Below are 26,936 nucleotides of genomic sequence, written 5' to 3'. Positions count from 1 at the left end.
GAAATCTAGATAGAACTTAATCTTGAGTAGAGATGGTTATATATATTAAAAAAAAGTTTTTCATTCTAAAACACATATACCTTAAATGTCGGGCTAACATCACATATCAAATTATAAAAAAATTAAGCATGCATTTATTTCAATGATTCATAACATGTAAAAAAATTTTGGGCGTCAAGGAAAATGTAATGCAAGCTGATTTGCTATATAGGCAATGAAGTAGATAAATAACCTATCAGCAATCTAAAATGACAGAGCCAAAACATATAGGATGGTAAATGAGAAAGCGAAGAGTGAAATGGTAGAAAAAAAAAAAAAACACATTTCAATTAGTATCATATGGTGCCTATTTATACATGATGAAAGAGATGATTTCCTCAATTGAGTATCAAGATTTCCTCGTGCAGTTGAGAAAATCTCTCTGTTATCATGCCCCCGCAAGATTGAGCTCCTATCAAGGATACCAATCTTGGATCGATGCAATAAAAATAGTTTATGGGCTAGAGGCTTCGTGAATAAGTCTGCTAGTTGATTAGCCATATGTACATGAGAGACACGAAGTTAATGTCTAACAACTTGATCTCGCACAAAGTGAAAATCGATGGCAATGTATTTATGTGTGAGTGGAACATTGGATTGACACATAAGTAGGTAGCTCCAACATTATTACAATATATTGTAGGAGTAATTGTATTAGAAAACTAGAGTGAGCAGACAATTAATAAGGTAGATGGTAGTTTGAAAGGCTGCAGACCAAAATGTTACTGGCATGGAGGCTTGATGTAGAAGTGTGAGACCAGTTTCTACGATATGTCGATGTTTGCATTCAACAGAGCCAACTAGTTGAGGAGTGTATAGGGGTGACTTAAAGTGTTGGATGCCACAGGTTGAGAGATAGGATGTGAGGGCTTGATATTCGCCCCTACCATCAGAGTATACTGTTTTAATTGTAGACTGAAAGAAGTTTTCGACCAGCTCTTTAAAGTTGGTGAAGATTGGTAAAGCTTCTGGTTTATGACCGAGAGGGTAAATCCACGTGTACTTAGTAAAATAGTCTACAAAAATAATATAAAATCTAAACTTATCAAAGGAAGTGACGGGAGTAAGACCCCAAACATTAGTATAAATAATTTTAAATGATTTAGAATATGATATGAAGGAAGTGCCAAAAGGGAGTCTATGACTTTTATTACTGGGATAAGTATTACAATAAATGCTATTATTTATGGGAGTAGAAAGAGAATAATGAGAAAGTAATTTATTTTGGATAGAGAGGGAGGGATGTCCGAGACGACGATGCCACATATATTGGAGTTACCACTGACGAGTAAATAGTGGGTTGTTTGATTTATGGAACTGACGGCCATTCATAAACATTGTCCTTACTCTGACCTTAGACCAAGGATGCCCCAGTGTTCAAATCCTTGATAAGAAAAGAGTTAGGAAAGAATTCAATAGAGGTATTATTTTGTTTGCAAAATTGAGAAACGGAATTGAGATTTCGTTTAATATGAGGTGTATATAAAACATCATCGAGTATAAAAGTTGTGGTAGGTGAATTAAACATTGTTGAATCAGTATGAGTAATAGGAAATCCTTTACCGTCATTGATGATGATGTCGTCATGTCCATTATAGTTGTTGTGGATCGACAAGTTTTATAGATCAGAGGTAATGTGGTGGGATGCGCCAGAGTCCATGATCCAATTATAATCAGTAGTGTTTGGAGTATTTGTGAGATTTGCTTGAGGCCAATGTGAATGTGCAAGAAGTTTGGGTCGAGATCGACAGACCATTGTAGAGTGATCGACTTTATCGACGACTCTTTGTTGGTTTGTGTATTAAGGGCGCTAGGATTATTAAAGTAGGCACCTTGGTTGCTGTGACTAAAATATTGATGATATGGAAGAGGGATGGTTTGGTTGGAGCTCAAAGGTTCAGGAGACATCTTGGTCAAAAATTTGTTGATAGTCTTGTTATACTGATTGCCCCTCCTCATAGATTTTTGATTGACTTAGTTGTGATGGATGATCTTGGCAAATTGTCCTTACGCTTAAGATATATCTCGAAGTCAATCAACTTATCATAGAGTTCTTCGAATGACACTGGTGAATTATATGCCCGTATTGCTACTATTAGTTTCTTGTTCTCGTCCCTTAGGTCATTAAGGATATGAATAGTTATGAATAGTAACTTCTACATCATTAAGAGAATAATCTATCAAGGTCAAGTTATCGATGATAATCTTTATGTTGTTTAGATAATTAGCAACATTTGTTGAACGATTTGCCATTGTGGTTTGCAACTTATACACCAGGCTTAACAGCAGTGTCATCACGTGAAGATACGAGTGGAGCAAAAGATCTAGCAATTGAGGCTCGAATTGCTTGGCGCTGCGCAGTAGGCTTGGAACTTGTTGCGGAAGCCGTGGTCATGACTGGAATCAGAGAAGTTGCCATCGTACGACCGATTGTGGCTAGCGGTCAAGGACCGGTGCTTTCCCCAGTTCCGTCGTTCCTGAAGGAGGATCGTTGAAGAACCGGTGCAGATCAGTCGGCTGCCAAGAACCGGTGCTCATCCCAGTTCCTTCGTTCGGGAGGAGGATCGTTGAAGAAGAACTGCAATTGGTGCAGTTCAGAGAACAATGGCAGAGGAGGGATGGTTGCAACCGGTGCAGATCAGTCGGCTGCCAAGAACCGGCGCTCATCCCAGTTCCTTCGTTCGGGAGGAGGATTGTTGAAGAAGAACTGCAATCGGTGCAGTTCAGAGAGTAATGACAGGGGAGGGTAAGAAACACTATAGACGTCTCCTTTTCGATCACGGAATGGGATGGATGGGGCTGGGAGTTTAGTTTCCGTGCAGACTCGCCGCTCCCCAGGCTGGTCCCAGATATGATAGGACCCTCGATTGAGTCTGTGGCAGAGATCGGAAGCGCCGTCTCCTCGGTAATGGGCTTCACAGATCGGAAGCAGCGACGCCGCCAACGGCGAGACCTGCGCGGGCCGCGATGAAGCGGACGCAGGGTCAGGGCCTTGTAGTCCGGGTGTCGGTGGCCGTCGGAGACGGGGGGGGCGGCGGTGTTGACAGAGGAGAAATCTGGCAGCGGCGTGATGTCAGACAACAAGAAATTTTCTCGTCGTCGACTCGATGGGGGTGCTGCAACAGCAACGACGGTGCCTATTTATACACGGTGAAAGAGAGGATTTCCTCTACTGAATAACAAGATTTCTTTATACAGTTGAAGAAATCTCCATCTGCTATGCAGTTGAGAAAATATCTCTATTATCAGTAAACCCTCACTGTCCTATATGTTCACCAACCGAAGCAGCTCTGTCCTGTTCTTGTTCACCGTGTAATCATGCAAGAACCCCGCAAGTTCATCGTTTACCCGTCTCTCCGAGTATTCCCGAGAAGCATTCTGCATCTCCTCATCCAATTCCCCGCTCAAACACGATTAAAACATATTGATCGAGAGAATTAACGAGATAATATGAGATTAAAATTACGAAGAAAGATCATAATGAATTCGGATGCACGAATCATTAGCTTAAGATGTATTCTTGGTATTCGTATAAGTTTGATCGATGGGAACATCTTGATGTTCCACACCAACAAAGCCAAGAAAAAAAACTTATTAAGGAAAAAAAAGAATAATTAAGAGAAGGGAGCAAAGAGTGTTGGGTGAAAAAACATCGTACCAAAATTATCAGGAAAAGAGACATTTATAGGGCCAATGGTATGCTGCTACATTGCTTCAAGAATTAATTTTGGGAGACTGCCTGCAGCTTAGTTTTGAGAATATTTCTGTAATAAAGATAATTTTTTTAAAAATAAATTCATGTTTTTATTAAAAAATAATTAAAAAAGAAAGATATATTAAAATTTCAGCAATCGCTGGTTGCTACGTGCAACGATTACCCCCAAACTTCTAATAAATAAAGATCAATTCAAAAATAATAAATTCATATTTTAAAAAATTGAATAAAAATAATAAAAAAGATGTATTAAAAAATTTATATTTCTTATTAAATATTCCATAAAAAATATGATGACATATAGGAATAAAAAGATTAATGATCATATTTTTTATCCCAATTGATAAAATAGTAGTTCCAATACAAAGCGTTAATATAACACGAAGGTGTTAAGTGGTTTAAATGATAAAAGTCTTGAGCTCGAATATCATCTTCATTGTTTATCTTTTAAAAAAAATTAAATCAACCCGAGTCTTATTAAGTCGTTCAATAACTTTATATGTCGCCACGTGAGTATGCAAATCATATGGGTGACTTAATTAAGAACATTTATCGTATTGTAATCGTATGTTATACTTTTAATTAACAAAATATTATAAGGTCGAATCTCACCTTCATCATTTACTCTTTATAAAAAAAATCTATTTGAGTTTTAACAAAATATTACACCCAAAATTTTAACAAATAAAGATAAATTTAAAAAATAAATTCATGTTTTTCTTAGAAAATAAATAAAAATAAAAATAAAGATATATTAAACTTTTATATTTTTTTATTAATCTTCTATCAAAATATGATAGCATATAGGACTAAAACGATTAATGGTCATATTTTATGTCCGAGTGAGACTTCCATCTAATAACCTTCTTTGTTAAATTAAATAAATAATTATAACACACAAATAACAGTATATCTCGAAGGTACTGAATGGTTTAGTTGATGAAGATCTTGATAGAATATCGTAAGGTCTTAAATATTTCGAATCCCCATTTTTATCATTTACCATTTGCAAACAAAAAAAATAAAATTCATCTTGAGTTTTATTAAGTCATTAAATAACTTTATATGCCACCTTCAGGCAAATCATATGGTTTGAAGATACTTAAACATAACAATATGATCATACATTGGAATAAACTAAGACGTAAATATAGCTTAAATCGAGTTGAGAGTAGAGTTCAAGTATCCTAGTAGTTCATAGGATTAGGAATTGAATTTGTGAAATTATTACAACTACATAACATCAATAAAATAGAAAAAAAATATATAGGAATTCACGATATAAATAAGAAAAAAAAGGGCATAGGAAAGTTACAATAGACCAAGGTTCGCCGTACCGTACCGTACCGGCGTTTCGACCCACGCTCGGTACGGTACGGTACGGGTGTACCGAGCGGTACACCCGATTTCACCGATTTAACCCTCCGAAAATACCTGAAAATAAAAAAAAAAGTTAGGATAAGGTTTTCAAGTTACAAATAAATATAGTAATAGTATAAGTTTGACAAAATCAATGTAAATTAGATAAGAATAGCATCACATATCTTTTTCGGGCGGTACGATTTTGTTACAATATAAACTCTAAAATTCAAATGAATTAAATAATCATATATCTAGATATACCTGATTGTTAATTCTACCACCAAAACGAACGACGGGCCTCCACGGGTGGTGGATCAGGGTCCTCGATCCGATACATATCAATATGATACGTTTGTTGGACCCAATCATGAAATTGATCCCATGACATAGTGTATTGATACACCGTATGCCATTGATGCATCAATGTGGTGCTGATCGTAGATTGATCGTCATGAATCATATTTGTTCGAGGCAGCTCTTGAGGCATATATTGATGTTGTTCTGTATCATGCTGTTGCTCAGAGAAGGATGACCAACTATCACCATACTGTTGTTGCCCATATGATTCTCCATAATACGATTGCTGTGAATACGATGAGTCTCTTTCTGTGTCTATATCATGTATGCTCTGTCGCATTTGTTCATATTCATCCACTGCCTTCCCCTTCTCCTTTCCCTTCCGCGCATAAACTTGACCAGTACCTTGTCGAGTTCCATGATCTGAATCTTGAGTGGCATGTGTAAAATATTGCTCCTCAGTCCATTCACCACCCTCAAGTTGTGCAGACGAGACCAACGACTGCCCGGTATCACCGCCATCATCTGTTGAGGCACTGCTGTCCGTGTTGCTATCATGTCTCTGGACCGAGCGAGAAAGAGAATGTGATTGTGAAGGTGTCTCGTCGCCCAACTCGATTCTTTCCAACGATGCAACTGATGCTACTGCCTTCCCCTTTGCCTTTGCACGTTGGGCGGACGAGTGTGACCATTGGGTATCGGTAGTTCCTCGAGCAGTTTGACTCATACCATGTTGTAATCGAGGGGGATTTTCCACCTGTTGGGGTTGTGCTTCTTCTTCTTCTTCTATTGCCTCGGTGATAAAACGCGAAGGACGTTGAGGATCTCCCGCCTCATCAAGTAGAGGATCCTCTTGGTTCTCTGCTGCTTCAACCCAATCTAACATTGGCTCTGAATCTTCGTTGTAGAATTGGAGGTCAATGGGATCAATATCTGGTTCCTCTGGCTCCTTATCCAACTCAGCACATCGTAATTTTAGCCGCATGTTATAATGGACATATACTAGTTTCTCTAACCGTCTGTAGGAGAGTCTATTGCGAACCTTCGTATGAATCAATGCAAACGTTGACCAATTACGTTCGCAACCACTAGATGTTGTTGTCTGTGAAAGTATACGAATGGCAACCTTCCTTAAATGTGGTGCATCGCCTCCAAATTGTAGCCACCACTCGACTGCAAAAAGATATAAATAAGATTTTATTAGCATAACAAATAATCAACATTAAATATAATTGATAATCAATATGCATAACTTTTTCTCACCAGGATCCATAGTGTAACGGCACGATACAGCTACAACGTCGGAGAATGAACCAATTGTTTCTCGAAATAATCGACCCTCCATAAGAGCATCGGTTGCCTCGGTAGTGTTTGGCAAGAGCCGATATATAACATTTCGTAGTGTCGTTAGGAAATTATTTTGCGTTCCGAGAGCATATCGATATTGAATTGCTGGGTTTAGATAATACGCTGCAAAACATAATTTTGTTAGTATGATTTTTTATTATCTAAATAATAATAAATTAAATTATTCTGAATATGAATTTACCTGCATTATGGATATCTTGATCCATATGAACATCGGTCCGACGATCAATGATTCGTACATATTGGTCGGCCTTAAAATCATCTTTGAATGCTTTCCTGACCTCCTCTCTTGCTGAAATCAACATATATTTAAGATACGGCATTTGTGGACGCTTGTCCATATCGACCTTACGGAGGACAATATAAAGTGGTTCCACACCTTTTATGATTTCTGCTATAGTATCCCAAAATCTAGAGGAAAGAATGGCCTTTTCTATCTTCTTTCCATCACTCAATTTTGAATATCTGGATTCAGACCACTCTTGTGAGCTAGCCATTGCCTTCAAGCCTTGCCTTTTTTGCTGTAATGACTTTAATGCAATAAAATTGGTAGCAAACCGAGTAATTCCAGGTCGAAGTACCTCACCATTTACATACTTTTGCATTAATGCGTGGACCCAATGATGATTATATATAAATTTGGTAATTGATTGTGCTCGAGCTACACATTTTTTGACCGCATCCAACTCACCAATATCCTTCAACATTAGATCTATGCAATGAGCTGCACATGGAGTCCAAAACAAAGTTTTTCTTTTTTCCATCAATTGCAAACCGGCCTTTTTGAAATTCGCTCCATTGTCGGTTATTATTTGTACAATATACTGTGGTCCAATCTCCTCTACCATAGTGTCCATCAAGCTCTCAATGTAGTTTGCATCTTGGATCTTTTCAGAAGCATTAACGGACTTATGAAACACCACTCTTCTATTGCAATAAACAAGAAAGTTGATGATACTCATTCTTGTTGGTCCTGTCCAACTGTCACACATCAATGTCACCCCATATTCTTCCCATTGCCTCTTGAAGGATTTGATCCAATCCTTTATTTCTGCCACCTCCTCATCTAAGTACACGCCGTGAATCTCCTTTGGTGTTGGAGGTTGGATCCCTGTGCCAGACTTTTGAATAGAGGAGATCATGCTTTGATAATATGGACCTTTGGCTGTGTTGGCTGGAATCCTATGAAAGTTAAACCATTTTGAGATTGCCTTCCCAATATCCCATTTTTTTTCTTTTGTGTATGCATCGTCAATCCGTGTTTGTTTCGCTGTTTGTGGGGGATAGGCTTGCGGATCAATATCAACAATATCTGGTGCGGACCTCCTGCCAAGACCTCTCATAAAACCACGGAGTCCACCATATCTCATGCTACTAGTTCGGCCTAGCTGAGAAGGAGCAGTTGGTTGCCTTATGCTGGTTGACCTTTGGATTCCACTACCAGTGCCATGCTCAAATTGTGAGTCAGGTCGTCGATGCCTCATTGCTTCATCGACCGTATACTGATGCTCCAATGATGCACGAATCCCAGTTGTGAGATCCGGGTCGACTTCATCGCCGCAACCCTCATACTGATCATAAACCGGTTCCTGTGTAGCCCTATGATATTCTTCCTCAACTCTTGCCTTCTTTTTTAATGTATCTTCCTTTGTTTGTTTAAGCTTGCTTTGAAATAATTTACGGATCTCCGTTGGAACTTTCTTGCATTTTGCAACATCAGGATACCCACCAGCCAAATGCATTTTCACTCGAGTTATTCCTCTACCTTTGCCAATGTAGTCACAATAAATACATTGCCAATGATGACGGTTTCCATCTAGCTTTCGGGCATGAACCCATGCATCATCATGTGGCTGTTCCTTTGGTGCCATGATCCTATCAAATTTAATTCAAATAAACTATAAAGTATAAACATATTAAATTGACCAAATATCGATCATAAATCACTAATCACGACATTAAGTAATTTTATTAAAACATAACTAATTATATTTTATTATCATAAATATGTTACATGCATAAAATAAGTATTAACATCATTAGATACAATAATTACGTGATTAACATAGTTAATTTTTCACTAATTACTTCTCATTCAACACTATAAACATGGCAAACACCCTAATAGATATTAAAGATATTAGATTCACATAAAATCAAATAAATTTCGATTAAATCATCGTTAAAATGACTAATTACAGTATTAAATAACTTTAATAAATTATAATTAAACTTATTTTACCATCATATATATGTTAAATACATAAAAGAAACATTAAATATATAATTGATATATTAAAGACATTAAATTGATATAAAATCAAATAATTTTTGATTTAATCATCATTAAAATAACTAATCGCAGCATTAAATAATTTTAATAAAATTTAATTAAACTTATTTTACTATGATAAATATTATTCAATATTTACTATGCATGAAAAACACTAACCATAATCTTAAATATCTTAATTACTCTCTGATTAAAGAAAACGAATACATACCTCTTGATTAGAAAGTTCTTCCTCTTGATCTTTCCAAATTAGCCTCAATTGAATTCACAAATCGTTATTTTATAGAGTTTAGGAGAGAAAAGAAAAGTTTCAGAGAGAGTTTAAGAGAGTATAATGAAATAGGGGAGAGAAGATTGGTTTAAATAGGAGGAGAAAGGGCTCCAACGGTCAATTTGACCGTTGGAGCACTGTAGCACTGCTACAGTGTGGTAACGATCGAAATCGACCGTTACCGAGTGGTACCGGTCGAAATCGACCGTTACCGAGTGGTACCGAGCGGTAACGGTCGAAATTTCGACCGTTACCGCCCGATATTAGGGTTTTTGGGTGTATCGCCCGGTAGCGGGCGGTCCGCGTACCGGTCACCTATCGGACCGGTACGTACCGCCCGTACCGGGCGGTACGATTCGGTAAGTCAATCCTTGCAATAGACATATAATATATAGGAAAGGAAATAAATCACATTAAGATATTTTACTTATAAAGACATCCTAAATAAGGAACTATTGAATGGATATTGTGGGCATTGAAGCTCGGACTTCTTAGGTACCAGCATTGAATTCTTCTAGTTTGCAAAGTTGCCATTGCCTCGAGCGTTCTCTTCCTTTTTTCTACGGCCGCCAACATCCCTTTCTGAGGTTGCATTGGTTGTTGCTGTTGCTCGATTTAAGCTGCGATTGCTGGGGTTGAACAAGTTGTTGGCACCTGATTGAGGAAGAAGAAGCTGTCCTGTGTTGCTGTTAAGGCTTGCTACTGCAGGTTGAATTGAAGAGGAAGTTGCTACTTGTTGTCTCTCTGCAACAGAGCTGCTGCCGGAGGCTGAATCGAAGAAGAAGTAGCTATGGTTGGTTGGTTCTTGGATGACTCAGTGCTGCTACAAGTTTTAAGGGGGATTAATGTTGTGTTCTCTTCTTCTTGATTCTTCTTGGATTGGAGGTTGAGTCAACATCGAATCGAGCTGAATTTGACTTTGATCGAAACATGATTTGAGTAAGATTGAATCCCTGTTAGGATTCTTGTTGGGTCGAATTAGAGTTCGACAGACACAAACTCGATTAGATCATCCAAACTTATACTTAACCTTGAACAGTCTTCCTCTAAACATTTGATGTTTATTCAAGTTCATAGAACATCAGATAGTTTTGGTTTTGTTCATATAGAGACCTTCACTTGCACTGAATCATGTGTGTGAAATAGAATTTATCTAGGAGATTCAACTCAAGAAGGTTATGTCGCACAAGAATGTTGATACCTAGAAAGACCACATGCATTAATGTAAAATTCAATCAATAATACTAGAAACTTTACTGTACCGCATCAAAAGAAAGAGGATAGAAACAATGACATGGCATAAACTGAGCGGAAGAAAGAGATTGCAGAACATGAAATGAGATCCCAATATCATGATCCTTGAAAAATATTGCATGCATATCTCTGGGTAATCCTATGAACCTACGAGGGTGTTTAAGAGGAATAACTTTTGCAAGGGGAAACAAGTCTTTAACAGGGCTGTCAGTAAAAGCCTTGGGATGATAATGCTAATGTCTGTCTAGTCCTTTTCCATAGACTTCATTGATGGCTTTGTGCTATGAAAAGCCTTGGGATGAGAATATTGCTCATGAGCAAATCTTTTGCAGGCAAACTTCAAAGATCAATGCAGGCTTTTTTCAGCATGCCAAGATAAAGACATAAAGCTTTTATGGCTTATCATGGAAGTCAGGTGGTGGGTCAAACAATATCCTTGTGTCAAGGATCAAAGTCCTAACACTCCCTACCATTGCTTTCCAAGGCAACAGTTCTTGGGCCAGACAGATTTCAAAACATTAAAACAGATGGTAGTAGAATTATGACATCCAGTGCTCTATCCATTATCACAAGTTTCAACTTCTGCTAGCACTGCTAGGATTGTGATGCATGCATGTATGTATGTATGTATGTATATATGTGTGCAGGCACATGCTATGATGACTGCGAAGATTTAGTACTGTCACACTAAGCTCTTCCAATCATTTAAAATACAACAGCCTTTTCAGATCTTGGTTACAAGCTAGCTGTGAATTGGACCACAAAATTGCCCTCAACAAAGATCAATGACAAAAGAATACATAGCAGGAGACTTAGTCAGAAACATCTATATTCTCCTACATAATGTGTAAATTAAAATGTCTGATATATTATGAGTCTGTCTATGTAATTGATATGCTCTTGAGTTGAGCACACCAACTTGTAAAACAAAATAGTTCTATGCTGGAGCAAACAAAAAGGCTGTGTGGAAAAGGAGTGAAAGAAACATTGAGATCATATAGGAGACAGCTAAAATATTAGTCTAAAGGCAATACATATCTCCTTTCTCCTTATGCCTTTCTCTATTATATTAACTAAACTAAAGAAGGCTGAATGTTTCAGTGTCATACTCTTCCCCCTCTATGCCAAGCTCTGATGTCCACTTAACACCCATCTGCAATGCCACAAGTTTCTCTTACATACCCATAGCAACCATTAAATGAAAATTTGCACCAACTGGAGCTTGAAGCAAAATTATATGGAACGAGCACATATATTATGTAAATATATTGCACATGTACATGTTAGATCAGCTAATCTAATGCTCAGAAGGGGATTTGGGAAGTCGGAATGGTGTAAACCTCAGTAGGAGAAGGAAACAACAGGAAGCAGCAGAACTGACTACAGAGAGCAGAGCTCCATAGATAGGTTAGAGTCCAGCAGCTCTTCAATCATCTGTTCTATGTGACGTTCCTCTAAATAACTGAATTCCACCTCCCCATGGCCGTTCTCCTTCACGACCCAGTTGGTCTCTTCCTTCTTCCCTCCTGCAAACTCGGTCCTCGCCTTCGTCATATCATCGACAAACACCGAGCTCATGTTATCAGCTGCAGCACCATTAACCAGCAGAGCTGGCTTTCCCGGTGCGTCCTTGACGACAGGCTGCGTGGCTTGAAGCGACAGCAAGTTGAAGCGGTGCAGCTTCGCGGTGAGAGCTGCCGACAGGTACCGACAATTCGATGGCAAGGAGCCATTGGGACCGTAAGAAAAGTTGGTCCTCGCCCTCGCCCCGCACATCAGCCTTGCTGCTTCATCGTAGGCCCTGGCAGCGTCCTCTGCCGTCTCGAACGTGCCGAGCCATATCCTCGTCTTCCTAGAGGAGGAACGCAGCATCGCTGAAAGTTAGTGACGCTACTAAGCGCTCATGAAAGTTGATCGTGGAAGAGATGTGAATCGCTTACAGGAGAGGGTGGCGGATTTCGGAGACCCAGGAACCCCAGTGCCTCTGCCGGACGCCGCGGTACCGCTTCTGAGGCCTGGCCATGAGAGAGGGGTTGTTGGTTTCTCTGCCGCGGCAATGCAGGGGAAGAGACAGCGAGCAGAAAGCTCTGTGACGAAGGCGAGCATTCTGAGACTTGGAGGGTCGGTTTATGTAGTTAGATTCGGAGGGGGTGGGGCCCTCCTCCATAGCCAACTGTGATCCAAATGGGGGTGTGGCCCACAGGGTTACTGTCATCGCGAACATGGACACATATGTCAATCTGATCCCCTTGTTTTGCGCTTGCACCACGCCAAGGGTTGGACTGGTCTTCAACTGAGCTAATCATGGGGCAATTTGAAGCTTAAAACATTGGAATAATCCCTACAATGTGCTGCAACAGTGATGAGACTATATCAAATCAGCTACGAGTGTATCACACGAACATCCCGAGGCATCATCTTTAACTGCATCAGTCACTTTTTCTGGGATCATCTGCCTGGGAAATGTGAAGTCTTGGATGCTGGAATTTATGATAACTCTGCGGATAAGAATTCTTCCCCCTACCAAATGCATTGCACCATCCCCAGATGTTGCATTTGGCAGATAGTGTTCTTGTTGCAGCTGATGACCACTCGATTTGGAACTTTGTGGATTGTGAGTGTGGGTTGTTCCCGTGTCATGCTGCTCCGGTAGCAGAAAACCTGAGAACAAGCCACATGGTCTGGGAGGAAGAATTAATGATGGGGTTGATGGTTTTGGCAGAAATGGAGTGCATGAATCTGCTTGTCCATGTGAGAAGAGACTCACTTTCAGTAAAAGGGATCCCAAAATATAGCCATAGATGCAAAATAGTGGTGATTCTGCAGCTATTTTTGACCCATCATCATCCATACATCGCACAATGACTGCAACAAAAGCAGTTGTCATAGAAATCCTGCAACAGGCATTGATTTCTTCCCCATACCTGCTTGGTTGCATAAATGCATCCCCTCATGGGGATGATATGTAGAACCCACCTGATGTTGGTCTTCATGTGCACTATTTTTGGATTGAACCATTCAGAATAATGTTTTCTAGGAGCAGTTTGGTGCAGAGCAATCTCATCGTGGGTGGATACTGTGTGCCCATATCTTGGTTGTCCCTTCTCAACACTGCTGGAGGCTGTTAATTTTCAAGTACAGGAATCACCAGAGCACAAGATAAAAATCCATCCAGATAGAAACCAAAAGACATCAAACTTGATAGTTCATAAAGATTGACAAAACCACAAAAAAGTTCCAAGAGAAAAGGAGATCAAACAGCATCTTCTGAATAGTTGGCCATGTTTGTCCTCTGAATTGTTCAGATTTAGGAGGTCATTACCAGGTAATGCTGCGAATGAGAGTGGATGTGTGACTTGATGCAGACTGAAATCAGAAGTGGAGATACAGTGTGAATTGTTCCTCAAAGCAAAAGAGCAGGTGCAGTTCATCATTAGTTAAAATCAAATAACTCATGATCAAGTTTCAGATAAATAGCTGACATGAAAAGTGAAACATATAGGGACCTAAAGGCTCCATTCTTCATCGAATGCTGGAGCATTTAAATGGCTACTTAATAGCAAAGACTTGTTAGTTTAGTTTTTAGTTGACCTTTGGCCTCTGACAAAATTTCTATAAATGTTTCCTTTTGAGTGAGTGAGCATACAAATTATCAACACCAACTCTGTAAGCTCAACCATTACTGATCTATATTGAAGAGTTCATAACAATGAACTCTTTTGAACAGTAGGGAAACTAGTCTTCTTTTTCTCTTTATTTGACTAGTTCCACACAGAACATCATGAATCACAGTTACCATTAGGTTTTCTATTCCATTCTCTAAATCCAGCATCCACCCAGACAGCAAGAACATGTTATTCGTAGCTTCCAACTCCGGTGCTTCAAACAAGTTTAGTGGATCAAAATACCGGAGAAATTTGCGGCGGACTTACCCAGCCACCGCCTTCTACACGATGCCAAACGACACAGAAGAGGAGGAAAAGAAAACACCATAGAACTCAGCTAGTTGCATCTGTGACTTCATGGAACGGGAACAAAGTGTGCAGAGCAATAAACTCCAACTTGCAAGCCTAATCTAATGATCGAGACATTCACAGCAGTGTTGGTTCCAGTTGAGAACGCGGTTTAAAGACTAAAAGCTGAGTAGGAGAATGGCCCTCTTCTTTCTTCGGTCTTGGTCTATGAAGACTGATGGATCCCGCATTTTATGGGATCTCTTTTGAAGAAGGAAAGCCGTGACAGCTTATGATGAGGACGTGATGTAATCAGTCGCTGTCACCGATGCTGAAACGTTGTGCACAATCCTTCCGTCACCAGTAGGGATTGCAGTGTAGCGTTTGCTGCAATAGAAACAGCAGGAAGCTCGGAAAAGATCCATTACTGGGCTTGGGAGTCTCTCTACGAAGCGTGTTCACTATATGGGCTTTTAGCAACTCTGACAGGAGGAAGTGCTCAGGAGGGAGGAAGTAAAAGCCTCAACGGTGAGGTAACAAAAATCCCATTGACACATTATAACAGAGACAGGTTTGGTTTGGTTTACTTTGGCTTGGCTCCGCTCGATGTGAACAATGGTGGAGCGCAAGTCCAACCCAACCGGCTTACATTTCTTTATTCCACCGACATGGCGAAATGCTACTTCTCCTACTCCCTACTATAAAAGAGAACCGGGCCGCCCAATTCAAGGGTTTCTCCTCGAGCATTTAGGGTTTTCGTCGTCGCCGCCGCCGCCGCCGCAGCTGTGTTTCGGACCAACCGCGGAAATGGTACATCTCTGTCCTCTTCCTCCTCTGCTCTAGCTCTCGTCTGGGTTTAGGGTTTCGATGTTTTGTGATGATTCGCTTCTGTTCGCTTATTTCTCCACGGTTAGCCGTCGCACAAGACGTTTCGGATCAAGAAGAAGCTAGCGAAGAAGATGCGGCAGAACAGGCCGATACCTCACTGGATCCGCATGAGGACCGACAACACAATTAGGTACTCGTTTTTCTATACGACCAGATGCGGTAACTTTCGTTGAATTTTCCCCCTTTTCTCTCATCCTGGAGGTTTTGATCGGTTCAAAGTTGGCTGTTTTAATGGTGTTACAGGTACAACGCGAAGCGCAGGCATTGGCGCCGCACGAAGCTAGGGTTTTGAGAATGCCTTAGGTGGGTTCAATGGCTTTCTGTTTTCCGCGTCCTCGCTTTTAGTAATTGCAAGTTGTCGATCGTTTCTCTTTGTTGCACTCTAATGTTGAGGAAGGAGAAGTGGTCGTAATAGAATTTGGTTCATTTTGGCCGTATGGCCATAGTTTGTGACTTTGTGTTATGCAACTTCATTGTACTTTCATTATGCCTAAAGACGTGTCTTTATTTTGAGGATTTCATATTGCTTTCGATTAAACTTACCCTAAATGTGCTTAACCCTGTGGTGTTAATTATATGATGAACCATGTCTTTGAAGACCATTTATATTTCTTGCCGAGGTTGTTTTCCCCGTGGTGTCACTATTTAGCATCATTTGTGTACTAAAGTGAGTGCTAGAGATAGGTTTGTGTCAGTCCAGGAGACTTAAGAGACCCAGGCCCACAATCCTGATCCCACAATCAAACATATTACTCATGTAATTAGTTATCCATATTACTCATGTAATTAGTTATCTTAGCATGTCGATTTCTACTTTTTCAAAGATCATATTGAGATTTATATATATAAAAGTAAAATATTTAATCATGTTTCTCATCATGTCATTGATTCTATCGAAGATAATATCGAAGGATTTATTATTGAACATGTGTTGACTCGACCTCACTTCGATTTATCATTGAGCACACGTGGTATTTTTGTTAGTGGAGTTGACGACATGAGAATTTATAAGATTAAATATTTTAGTTTTGTAAGAATAGGAATCTCGATGTAATTTTTGAAAGTGTAGGGATAGCGCTTTGCATTAGCTTGTTATGATCTAAGTTTTGGAATAGCGCTCTGCATTAGATCCATTGGTGTTTAATTTTGAAAATTTTCTCTTCGTTGAAATGTCACGGACTTAGTTAGAATTACCTAAGTCGTGAGGGCACCCTTGCGATCAAGATGCGAACTTAGTTTGAGTTGCATAAGTCGCGACGAACCTTTGTGGCAACTTCTCGGACTTAGTTGTGATTACTTAAGTCTTGAGGCATCTTTGCGATATATGCATTTACAAAAGTTCAACCTAGTTGCAACCTCGTACAGGTCCCGAAGGATCTGTAAAACAGAAAGTTGATTAGATTGAAAATGAGCGACAGACAAGTTTCGATGTCTTGCAAAGAGGGAAGCTTTACAAGCAATTCATTAAGCATCTTATGTGCACAGAAGAAAAGGGAGAAAGGAGGAAAACAAGTACTTTAGAAGGTAAAACGAACAGTTGTAAGTCCACAAATAATTGCTCATCGGGTGTTAGGCGCAAAGGCAAGTTCTCGTCAAGTTAACATGCAAACTTGTGAAGATTTTTCAACACCCGACAATATACTAAAACCCCATTTAGCCTTGTGCCACCCGGGGGGTTCTAAGGTGCTGAGATGGTTGATATTTTGGGCGCGGACCGTAGAAAACAGCTCGCGACACGTGAAAACGAAACCATTTTGGAGCTTTTTGGCTTGGCACGGTGAGTAGTTGCACTGTATTTTCAAAAGAAAAATACATAAAACCAAGTTAAAATAGGCTTTCGTGTCTCTCATGCAAAAGTGACGAACGATTTGTTGAACGAAGTTATTGCGAGTGTGCGACGATCGTTCGTGACAGAAGTTTCTCGGGAACTATTGGATTTTGTTTTACTCAAGTCATGTTTAGATTATTATCCTTCAGATACCATTCTCTTCAAGACACATGCAGTAACTGACTTGGGTGTTCCACCTCAATAATCTTTGATCACGAAGAAACACAAACTGTGTTTTTTTTGCAGTCAACGATTGACCTGGCAGACTACTCATGCCTTTGTCCTGACCTTCTTAGTAAGGTTACTACTCTTTATGTTGATGATGCCCTGTACTTGTCGTAGATTGTCATAAGATTCATCTTTTGGTAAATCCCTTGATCATCTCTTGTCCCTAGCTCACTCGAGGGATATCATCTGTTCCTAGCTGAATTATGTGAATATAAATTGCAGCAGCATTGAATCTCATTGACGTGTTGACAGTTTGTTTGTGCGACATGCTTCTCGATTCATAAAAATGCTTAGTGTGTCTTGTGATTGGTCAAATTGATAATCTTATTTTGCACAGCTGTTTTATTTAGAAATGTTACACAGATTAGCGAAATGACACACTTAAGCCATCATTTGTTGCTTTCTTCTTTGAGCATTATTCCCTTCTACATCAATTGTGATCTCGTTTATTATTGTTGCATCTGCTTGAAATTAGTTATCTTTATTATTTTGATAATTATATTATTAAAAATTATATTACGATTCTTATACTTATAAAAGTAAAATATTGAGATCCTTATATAGGATTAAGAAATTAATTTTATAAAATTAAAAATCAAGAGAGAAAAAAATATTTTATTGAAGCAACGAGATTAAATGATTTATCTTATATGAAACTCAATATAATTCTTAAAAAAATATAAGGATCGAGATATTAAAAATCTTTAATTATATAAGATAATAATATATAATTATTTTTATCTATATTTAAATAGTTATTTTTTATTATTCATTTTTGTGGGCAATTATTGCTGTTGTTTTAATCAGGCATTAATTTCCCAACTGCTAGGAGAGACACCGGCGATGCCAAGTTAATGATATCTTTTCTACAGACATTGGCCTCATAGTCTGAATCACACGCTCAGAACCATATAATGTAGAGGTTGGACCCATAGCTTGCTCACTCGTTCTTTATTGTTTCATCCGAAAGCTGACGAGCAATTTAGGCCCTTTATTTACTACACGATGCATTGATTCACCGTCCGATTTGAGACATTGGATGACTCATCTCCCTTGTTCTGGTCTTGGTTGGCCGAATCACCCCTGAAAAACTCGGCGGTGCTATCACCCTCGAGATAGTTTCCACGGATGCCGAACTAACAATAAACGCCCGTCGCCGCTGGACCCGCCACAACAGCTTCTTCCACAGGCCGATCGAAACGTGTCCCGACTCACCGCGCAGCGCGGGAGCATATGGCTCCGAGCCTTACCTTTAACCGATAGCCTCTCCCTCCCTCCCCACCCCCCCCCCTCTTCCTTTCTTGTCCTATAAATTTGGTGGCCTGTCGGCCTTCGTAGTTCCCGTCAAGCACGCATTGCTTGTTGCAGTTTTATTTCTCTTACTCCTCGCACGAAGAAATCCATACAGGATACCCAAACACAGCCAACCGTGACACAGAGATCAGATCCAAGAGAGTGAAAGTAGAGAACGAGAGAGAGAGAGAAAGAGGGAGGAGAGAAGAAGATCCTGTTCTTCTCTCCCTTGTTGCACCCCCGAAACTGACTCACTTTCTTCTCGCTAAAAGAGAAGAATTGGAGAGATGGCCACCGATTTCGGTGGAGGCGGCAGGTCCGTCTCCCTGGAGGACATCAGGAACGAGGCCGTCGATCTTGTCAGATATTTTTGGACGCTGAATTCTTTGTTTTCCATTTCTGCTGCTTCATCTGGTGGAACTAATCGTCTTCCGTCTTTGCTTCTCCTTTTATTTTCTTTGACTTCTCGTAGGAGAAAATTCCGGTGGAAGAGGTCTTCCAGCAGCTGAAATGTAGCACCGAGGGGCTCACCACTGCCGAGGGTGAGCAGCGGATCCAGATCTTTGGTCCCAACAAGCTCGAGGAGAAGAAGGTTCATATATACTTCCATAGTCCTCATTATTTGTGTTTTTGATGTGTTTTCTGCGTAATCATTTTTGTTTGGTGATCGTTTTCTGAATCAAAATCAGGAAAGCAAGTTACTCAAGTTCTTAGGATTCATGTGGAATCCGCTTTCGTGGGTCATGGAGATCGCTGCGATCATGGCCATTGCCTTGGCTAACGGAGGGGTAACTGCTTATTTCTTCTGTACATCCATTGATCAGTCGTCGTAGCTCCTCCAACAAGAGAGAAGCTTTTCCACAAGCAGCAATGATCATGCGTGCACCCATGCAAACAGGGTAAGCCACCAGACTGGCAGGACTTCATCGGAATCGTCTCTCTCCTTATCATCAACTCTACCATCAGCTTCATCGAGGAGAACAACGCCGGAAATGCCGCCGCTGCCCTCATGGCTGGCCTCGCCCCCAAGACGAAGGTGCCCGCGTTGTCTTCGGCTACAGTTCCATGGACCTCTGGTGCTTTTTCCTGCGTAGATTGTGAATTTTTGTCGACTTAAATCGGATGATCGATGGCAGGTGCTGAGGGATGGCAAGTGGTCAGAGCAGGATGCTTCAATCCTTGTTCCTGGTGACATTATCAGCATCAAGCTTGGTGATATCATCCCTGCCGACGCCCGCCTCCTTGAGGGCGACCCGCTCAAGATCGACCAAGCCGCCCTCACCGGCGAGTCCCTCCCTGTGACCAGGCACCCGGGCGACGAGGTCTTCTCAGGGTCCACGTGCAAGCAAGGAGAGATCGAGGCCGTCGTCATCGCCACCGGCGTCCACACCTTCTTCGGAAAGGCTGCACACCTTGTCGACAGCACCAACAACGTGGGTCACTTCCAGAAAGTGCTCACCGCCATCGGAAACTTCTGCATCTGCTCCATTGTCGTCGGCATGCTAATCGAGATCATCGTCATGTACCCGATCCAGCACCGGAGATACAGAGATGGCATTGATAACCTCCTGGTGCTGCTCATTGGCGGAATTCCGATCGCCATGCCCACTGTGCTGTCGGTCACAATGGCCATTGGATCCCACCGCTTGTCGGAACAAGGAGCGATTACCAAGAGGATGACTGCCATCGAGGAGATGGCCGGCATGGACGTGCTTTGCAGTGACAAGACTGGCACCCTCACCCTTAACAAGCTCACCGTCGACAAGACCTTGATCGAGGTGATGACTATATCTGTAGGGTCAACTACTCCATAATGTGAACCACTGTGAATCAGCGTCGTTTCCTGTTGGTTTGCTGCAGGTGTTTGTGAGGGATTTGGATACGGATGCCATAGTCTTGTATGCAGCAAGGGCTTCCAGGGTCGAGAACCAGGACGCGATTGATGCCTGCATTGTCGGAATGCTGGCCGACCCCAGGGAGGTAAAACATGGTTGATGTGAAGCAGAATGATAGGAAGGCAATTAATAGCATCCTTCTCTCTTCTATGATCTAATCTGTTCACGTTCATGACCTTTCACAGGCACGAGCTGGGATCCAGGAAATCCACTTCCTGCCCTTTAATCCAGTGGAAAAACGCACTGCAATCACATACATCGAATCAGACGGCAAATGGCACCGCTCAAGCAAGGGTGCTCCTGAGCAGGTACACGGAGTTACGGTTTCGGCTGCTGGAACTTATTCTGAATTCCTTAATCCCACCATGATAAATTCGCTACCTCTCATCAGATCATTGAGCTCTGCAACATGCGAGGGGATGCTCGGACGAAGGTCCATGGCATGATTACCAAGTTTGCCGACCGCGGCCTCCGTGCTCTTGGTGTGGCGAGGCAGGAGGTGCCTGAAGCAAGCAAGGAGAGTGCTGGTGGCCCATGGCAGTTTCTGGGTCTCTTGCCCCTCTTCGATCCTCCTAGGCATGACAGTGCCGAGACCATCCGCCGTGCCCTTAATCTTGGTGTCAACGTCAAGATGATCACCGGCGACCAGCTTGCCATTGCCAAAGAGACTGGGCGCAGGCTTGGGATGGGCACTAACATGTACCCGTCCTCCACCCTCCTCGGCGAGAGGAGCGATGACACCACCGGCCTCCCCATTGACGAGCTTATCGAGAAGGCCGATGGCTTTGCTGGAGTCTTCCCTGGTACTAAACAACATGTCCTTTGCATAGGTTTGCTAACTGGCGTTCTCTGTCCTACGATTTACTCGATCCTCTCTTGTTTCAGAGCACAAGTATGAGATAGTGAGGAGGTTGCAGGAGAAGGAGCACATCTGTGGGATGACAGGAGATGGTGTCAATGATGCACCAGCTCTGAAGAAGGCAGACATTGGTATTGCCGTGGCAGATGCAACCGATGCCGCCCGTGGCGCTTCAGACATCGTGCTCACAGAGCCTGGTCTGAGCGTGATCGTGAGTGCGGTGCTCACAAGCCGCGCCATCTTCCAGCGCATGAAGAACTACACGATCTACGCCGTCTCCATCACCATCCGTATCGTGCTCGGCTTCATGCTCGTCGCCCTCATTTGGCGCTTCGACTTCTCCCCGTTCATGGTCCTCATCATTGCCATCCTCAATGATGGTACCATCATGACCATCTCCAAGGACCGGGTTAAGCCCTCCCCTGTGCCAGACTCATGGAAGCTCCAGGAGATCTTCTCGACCGGGGTCGTTCTCGGTGCTTACCTTGCAATCATGACTGTGGTCTTCTTCTTCCTTGTTCACGACACTGATTTCTTCCCTGTGAGTAACCGTGCTCCTAATACCACTGATCACAACATGAAGCTTAAGGCAACTGATAGGCAAATCTAGAGGCCATTATTGATCTGCATATCTTAACGATGCAGAAAGCGTTCGGCGTGAGGTCAATCAATGGCAACAACGATGAGCTAACCGCAGCACTGTACCTCCAAGTGAGCATCATCAGTCAGGCACTCATCTTTGTCACCCGGTCCAGGAGCTGGTCCTTCATCGAGCGCCCTGGTCTCCTGCTGGTCTCTGCCTTCGTCGCCGCCCAGCTGGTAAGCTTCGCATCTCTCACTCGTGAGACCGAGCGCTTTCTTCGTTCGTTTCTGGTTCTCCTCCCACGAGGAAGTATTAATTGCTGAGGATTAGCACAGGCTAATGACCATCCTCACCTTCTCGTAGGTGGCCACTCTCATCGCTGTGTACGCCACATGGGGCTTTGCGAGGATGAATGGCATCGGATGGGGGTGGGCTGGGGTCATTTGGCTCTACAGCCTCATCACCTACTTCCCTCTCGACATTCTCAAGTTCATCATTCGCTATGGTCTGAGCGGCAGGGCCTGGGACAACCTTCTCCAGAACAAGGTAAACTATGTCTTCTCTTCTCTCTCTCTCTCTCTCTCTCCTACTGACACCAAAATGAGCTGAGGGACTTCATCGTTCATTCATAACGCAGACGGCCTTCACCTCGAAGAAGGATTACGGGAAGGGCGAGAGGGAAGCACAATGGGCGCTGGCCCAACGCACCCTGCATGGTCTGCATCCCCCAGAGACCACCGGTCTGTTCGACGAAAAGAGCTACAGGGAGTTGTCGGAGATCGCTGAACAGGCCAAGAGGCGCGCCGAGGTCGCCAGGTAAAAGCAACAAACTCCGCTCTACCGAACTCTTCATAGACGAGTATTCTATCAGGAACAGCGACACGACATTAACGCATGGAATATTTTGCTTCAGGCTTAGGGAGCTGCACACGCTCAAGGGTCATGTCGAGTCCGTCGTGAAGCTCAAGGGATTGAACATCGAGAACATGCAGCAGCACTACACTCTCTAAAGGGAGAAATAAGCGCTCTACCTGCGCAGGAAGAGTTGAAGACCGTAGCATCGCCGTTGTGGTCTTGTTTCTTAGGCAAGTGGTTCAAATAATTCAGCAGATCCAGACGTAGGTTTTGCTGACGGTGGGTGTCACCGAAGCCACGCTAGTTTGCGTGGGGCTAATTGTTGTAGTACGACAACCATATATATTTGTGGCAATCTTTTCATTGCCATATGTTATTTGTTTTCCTGCTATCGGAACAGTAGAAAGTTTCCATGCTTTCTTGCTTATTACTGTAAGGTTCTGTGGCAGACAAGATTCTGATGAGCTAAGCATATTCACTTATAGATTGTGTGAAGCCACTCATTTATCTATTAGCAGATCGAAGGTGTGTGACTCTTTCAGAACAAATAACCTATGCACAAAACGCCTCTAATCTCATAACTAGTACTAACTACAACATATACACTGTCTACACATTCGCCTGGCTCACTTGTGATAATTCGAAATAATAATGAGCCACGCTTCCCAACCTAAAAAGGTCGAAGATTTGTTGACTTCAATTCGACATGGGGTCAATCTTTTAATGCCAAAGGAAAGCATTTGCATCGTTCTATGATTGTGTGTTGTTCAAGCTAATATAATAATTGAATCATTAAACTGAGTTTACAACTTGATAATTGATTAGATTTATGGTAATCAAACTTTCTAATTGATCTTATTCAACATGATTTAATAATACTTCTCTCATAGAAAACTAAGTATTACCTATCTAATCTTTTACGAAACTGATATACGTTTGAAATAAATATCACTTCTAACTTGGAAATTATTTTTATCAATTATCTTCACTTTTATCAAAATTATAATTATGATTAAAAATTTGAAATCCACATCGCGAGCCGACCCACCGTCAATCCTCGATGGGCCCCAGAAGACGAAGGCGGTTTAGCGTCACCGTCCTCGTGGGGTAGGCCACCGACCCAGCAGCTGTCGGTCGAATCGGCACACCACGCGTGACCACGGAAGCCGATACGTGTCCCGTCACAATTGCTCCTCTCGTTTGATTATTCTACAATAATACCCTTGCCGTCTCCTCGGCTCGTACAGCATTAACGTCCGTACGATCGGAGATGGAGAACCTTAAAAGGATCACAGCCGCACGCAAAGAATCGTGGGCTTGATGTAATTTCAAGGAGAGTGGAGAGGAAGGGAAGATTGGTGATGGCGGCGATGATTCCGTCCACAAGTAGGTTTCTAGAGAGATCTATTCGAAGGTGCTCACTTGGATTTATATGCGACAAACTTTACTACCGTACGATTTATAAAACGAGAGAATCATATCGGTTCGTGGCTGATGGACGCTCCAGATATGCCCTACTTGAGTTAAGTCGGTCGGGGGCCAATGTCCGCATAACCGCGGTCTCTATAAACGCAAGCTTAATCGCCTACTCCGCATTGCATCTTTGTTCTTCAGCTCTTTTCTCTCTCTCTCTCTCTCTCTCTCTCTCACATATTTGTGGTAGTTTATCTTACTCTAATGGCCATGGCGGTGCTCCGATCACACGATTGCCTCAAAAACCGCCTTCACCTCGATGCCTACGGATTCCGTCGTCCGCCGCCGGCGAAGCCGCACCGGAAGAAATCCCCACCGCCGCCGCACTCCTCGCGTCCCGCCCATCCTCCTCCTCCTCCTCCACCTAGAAAGGCCGGCCGGCAGGGCCCCCCGCCGCCTGCTCGCTTGCCGCCCTTGCAGGCGTTTAAACCCAGCTGCTCCGCCAACCATCCGCGTGACGGCTTGAGATCGCCGTCTCCGCCGAAGGATGGTGCCCAGTCCGACGGGGAGACCTGCCAGCGGAGGGCCCTCGTGATGGAAGAGGTGCGGATCATGAAACGTGGCGAGGAACTGAAGCCACGAGCGTCCCTGGCCGCAGATCTGAGTCTGGAGGGTGATGATTCGGCCCTTAGAACCGCGAATCAGCTGGGGCCGGAGCCGGAGATCGTCCCGAGAAAGGTTGGGCTCGCCGTTCTCGAGTCAGCGTACGCGGGGCCGGCGTTCTTAGCGTCCCCCTCCCCCAGTTGCCTTCCTATTCCTACTTTTTTCTTGAAGAAGGCTGTGGTCAAGGGTGACGAGGCAGTGAAGGCCCTTCCAGCACGCGGCCTGGCATGGTAATTCGCCGTGACGGCAAGTGGGTGTAGGGATGGAAAATTGCAGTTTTGGTGGCCAAAAAAGTGCGTTTGACCGGAAAAAAGTGATTTTGGTCGGAAAAATTTCAGCTTTGGCAAAGAACAAGAAGGGATTCTGTGGTTGGGGTGCTTTAGAGGGCTCAAATTTAGATTGCTGTGTCTTCTATTGGCTTCTCCGATTCAAACATCTTCCTCAATTTTTTCAAAAGGAAGATGTGGACTTGGAGTTTCCATGGTAATTATACTACAGTTAATTACATTTCTCTCCTCTCTTTATAGTTCAGTAACCTATGTGTATACCTTGTTAGGAGTTAGCGTGATGTAGATTTGTTGGTAGGAAAGTAGGTTATGCTTTGATTAATCTGGGTATGGTGTCTGTTTGCTCAATTAGAAGTTATGGTATTATGGCTCTATAATTGTGTCCGGATTATGTTCACTAGTGCAGTGGTCTTATGGGCAAATCATAATAATTTCTTTTTCTTTATCCTTCCTTTGTGTATTCACTTAATGTTGTGACCGGAGTTTATGCTCAAATTTGTTTCTTCTCTTGCTGGTGGATCGTCCAGCTTGTATTAGTAGCCATTAAGCTAGCTTGAGCTGCAATGATTTGGTGAACATGAAAGAGAAATTTCATGCCAAGGAGTAATCATGGAAATGCTTGCAGGTGTCTTCTCTCGGTTAGCGTGTATGTAAAGCGAGGTAGAACTGGTGAATATATGAATTGTGTAGTTGGACGATGATGGATATTGCCAGTGTTGAATCATTAGTCATCGTTTACTTGTATTGATCTGTATGCAGTATATCTGTTTTCTTTTGTATCAGTGCTAGGAAAGCTTTATGGTAATACAAACTGCAGTGTTATATGTTGTCTGAGAAGATACTGCATAACTCACAATGACTGATGGATTCAACAACAAAATAATAGAGAAGGCAGGAGTTAAGACTACAAATACCAAATCGTTTTCGAAGCGGTGCTGTAAAGCTTCCAACACAATATTTGAACTCAAGCCAACTTGAGGTCATTCATCCTCCCTTGGTAGGAAAGAAAAATATGCACAAATTTGGTAAAGCAAATTATCTTATTATTATGAGGATTCCAAAGCAAAAAATGATCATGTGACTGCAGAGAAATTTTCATGTCACAAATCTGGGCATATAAATAGGGCCAAAGAAAGAATCTAATAAATCAATATTCCATTGTCGATTTACAAGAAGATCAGAAACCACAAGAGAAGCTTCCAAAACATGTACGTTACAAAATGTGGGTTTCGAAGCAATTAGAATATCCAAAATCCAAGTATCCTTTGAAACATTAATAGTAGTACCATTGCCTATAAATTTAGAAAACTCTCTCTCAAATGTTCAGGAGCAAGAAGAAATAAATGTCAACTCTAGCTTTGTTTAGAAGAAATAAGCTCATATTTGACCTTGGCAACATTATCCCAAATGACATCGACATTAGAAATGTAAAGAGTAACCATTTAAGTTTGTAGAGCAAATTTTATACTGTATAAATTCTTAACCCTGAGAACCCCAACACACTTAGGGAGAGCAACAGTGTTGCATGAAAGCAAATGTAGACCCCTAAAATCACCGCTAGTAGCAAAAAACAAAAAAATTCTGATGGACAT

At 42.0% G+C, this 26,936-nt stretch overlaps 4 protein-coding genes across 4 annotated transcripts; 3 read left to right on the top strand and 1 right to left on the bottom strand.

The window, feature by feature from the left end:
- Nucleotides 1-11,832: 11,832 nt before the first annotated feature.
- On the bottom strand, nucleotides 11,833-12,693 carry LOC135679191 (ethylene-responsive transcription factor ERF003-like). The gene is made up of 2 exons (XM_065192675.1): nucleotides 12,540-12,693; nucleotides 11,833-12,451 (listed from the first exon to the last, which is right to left on the bottom strand). Exons 1-2 carry the CDS (start codon nucleotides 12,620-12,622, stop codon nucleotides 11,980-11,982), a joined length of 555 nt encoding a protein of 184 aa, XP_065048747.1. The 5' UTR covers nucleotides 12,623-12,693; the 3' UTR covers nucleotides 11,833-11,979.
- Nucleotides 12,694-15,152: 2,459 nt separating this feature from the next.
- Nucleotides 15,153-15,961, top strand: LOC103992273 (uncharacterized). The gene is made up of 3 exons (XM_009411908.3): nucleotides 15,153-15,362; nucleotides 15,467-15,570; nucleotides 15,684-15,961. Exons 1-3 carry the CDS (start codon nucleotides 15,168-15,170, stop codon nucleotides 15,730-15,732), a joined length of 348 nt encoding a protein of 115 aa, XP_009410183.2. The 5' UTR covers nucleotides 15,153-15,167; the 3' UTR covers nucleotides 15,733-15,961.
- A 2,868-nt stretch (nucleotides 15,962-18,829) lies between these two features.
- Nucleotides 18,830-23,371, top strand: LOC135679190 (plasma membrane ATPase 4-like). Its single transcript, XM_065192674.1, has 13 exons — nucleotides 18,830-19,148; nucleotides 19,262-19,381; nucleotides 19,479-19,577; nucleotides 19,688-19,825; nucleotides 19,926-20,567; nucleotides 20,650-20,769; nucleotides 20,870-20,992; nucleotides 21,076-21,487; nucleotides 21,570-22,084; nucleotides 22,189-22,362; nucleotides 22,490-22,672; nucleotides 22,764-22,942; nucleotides 23,040-23,371. The coding sequence occupies exons 1-13, from the start codon at nucleotides 19,077-19,079 to the stop codon at nucleotides 23,134-23,136; spliced, it is 2,874 nt and encodes a 957-aa protein (XP_065048746.1). The 5' UTR covers nucleotides 18,830-19,076; the 3' UTR covers nucleotides 23,137-23,371.
- A 1,204-nt stretch (nucleotides 23,372-24,575) lies between these two features.
- On the top strand, nucleotides 24,576-25,789 carry LOC135679189 (uncharacterized). Its single transcript, XM_065192673.1, has one exon. The coding sequence runs from the start codon at nucleotides 24,659-24,661 to the stop codon at nucleotides 25,289-25,291; it is 633 nt and encodes a 210-aa protein (XP_065048745.1). The 5' UTR covers nucleotides 24,576-24,658; the 3' UTR covers nucleotides 25,292-25,789.
- The last annotated feature ends 1,147 nt before the right edge of the window (nucleotides 25,790-26,936 follow it).

The sequence above is a fragment of the Musa acuminata genome, chromosome BXJ1-7 (assembly GCF_036884655.1).
Source record: "Musa acuminata AAA Group cultivar baxijiao chromosome BXJ1-7, Cavendish_Baxijiao_AAA, whole genome shotgun sequence".
Lineage (NCBI taxonomy): Eukaryota > Viridiplantae > Streptophyta > Magnoliopsida > Zingiberales > Musaceae > Musa > Musa acuminata.
Note: the sequence above shows the minus strand (reverse complement) of the source record. Positions and strands in the feature narration are given on the sequence as shown.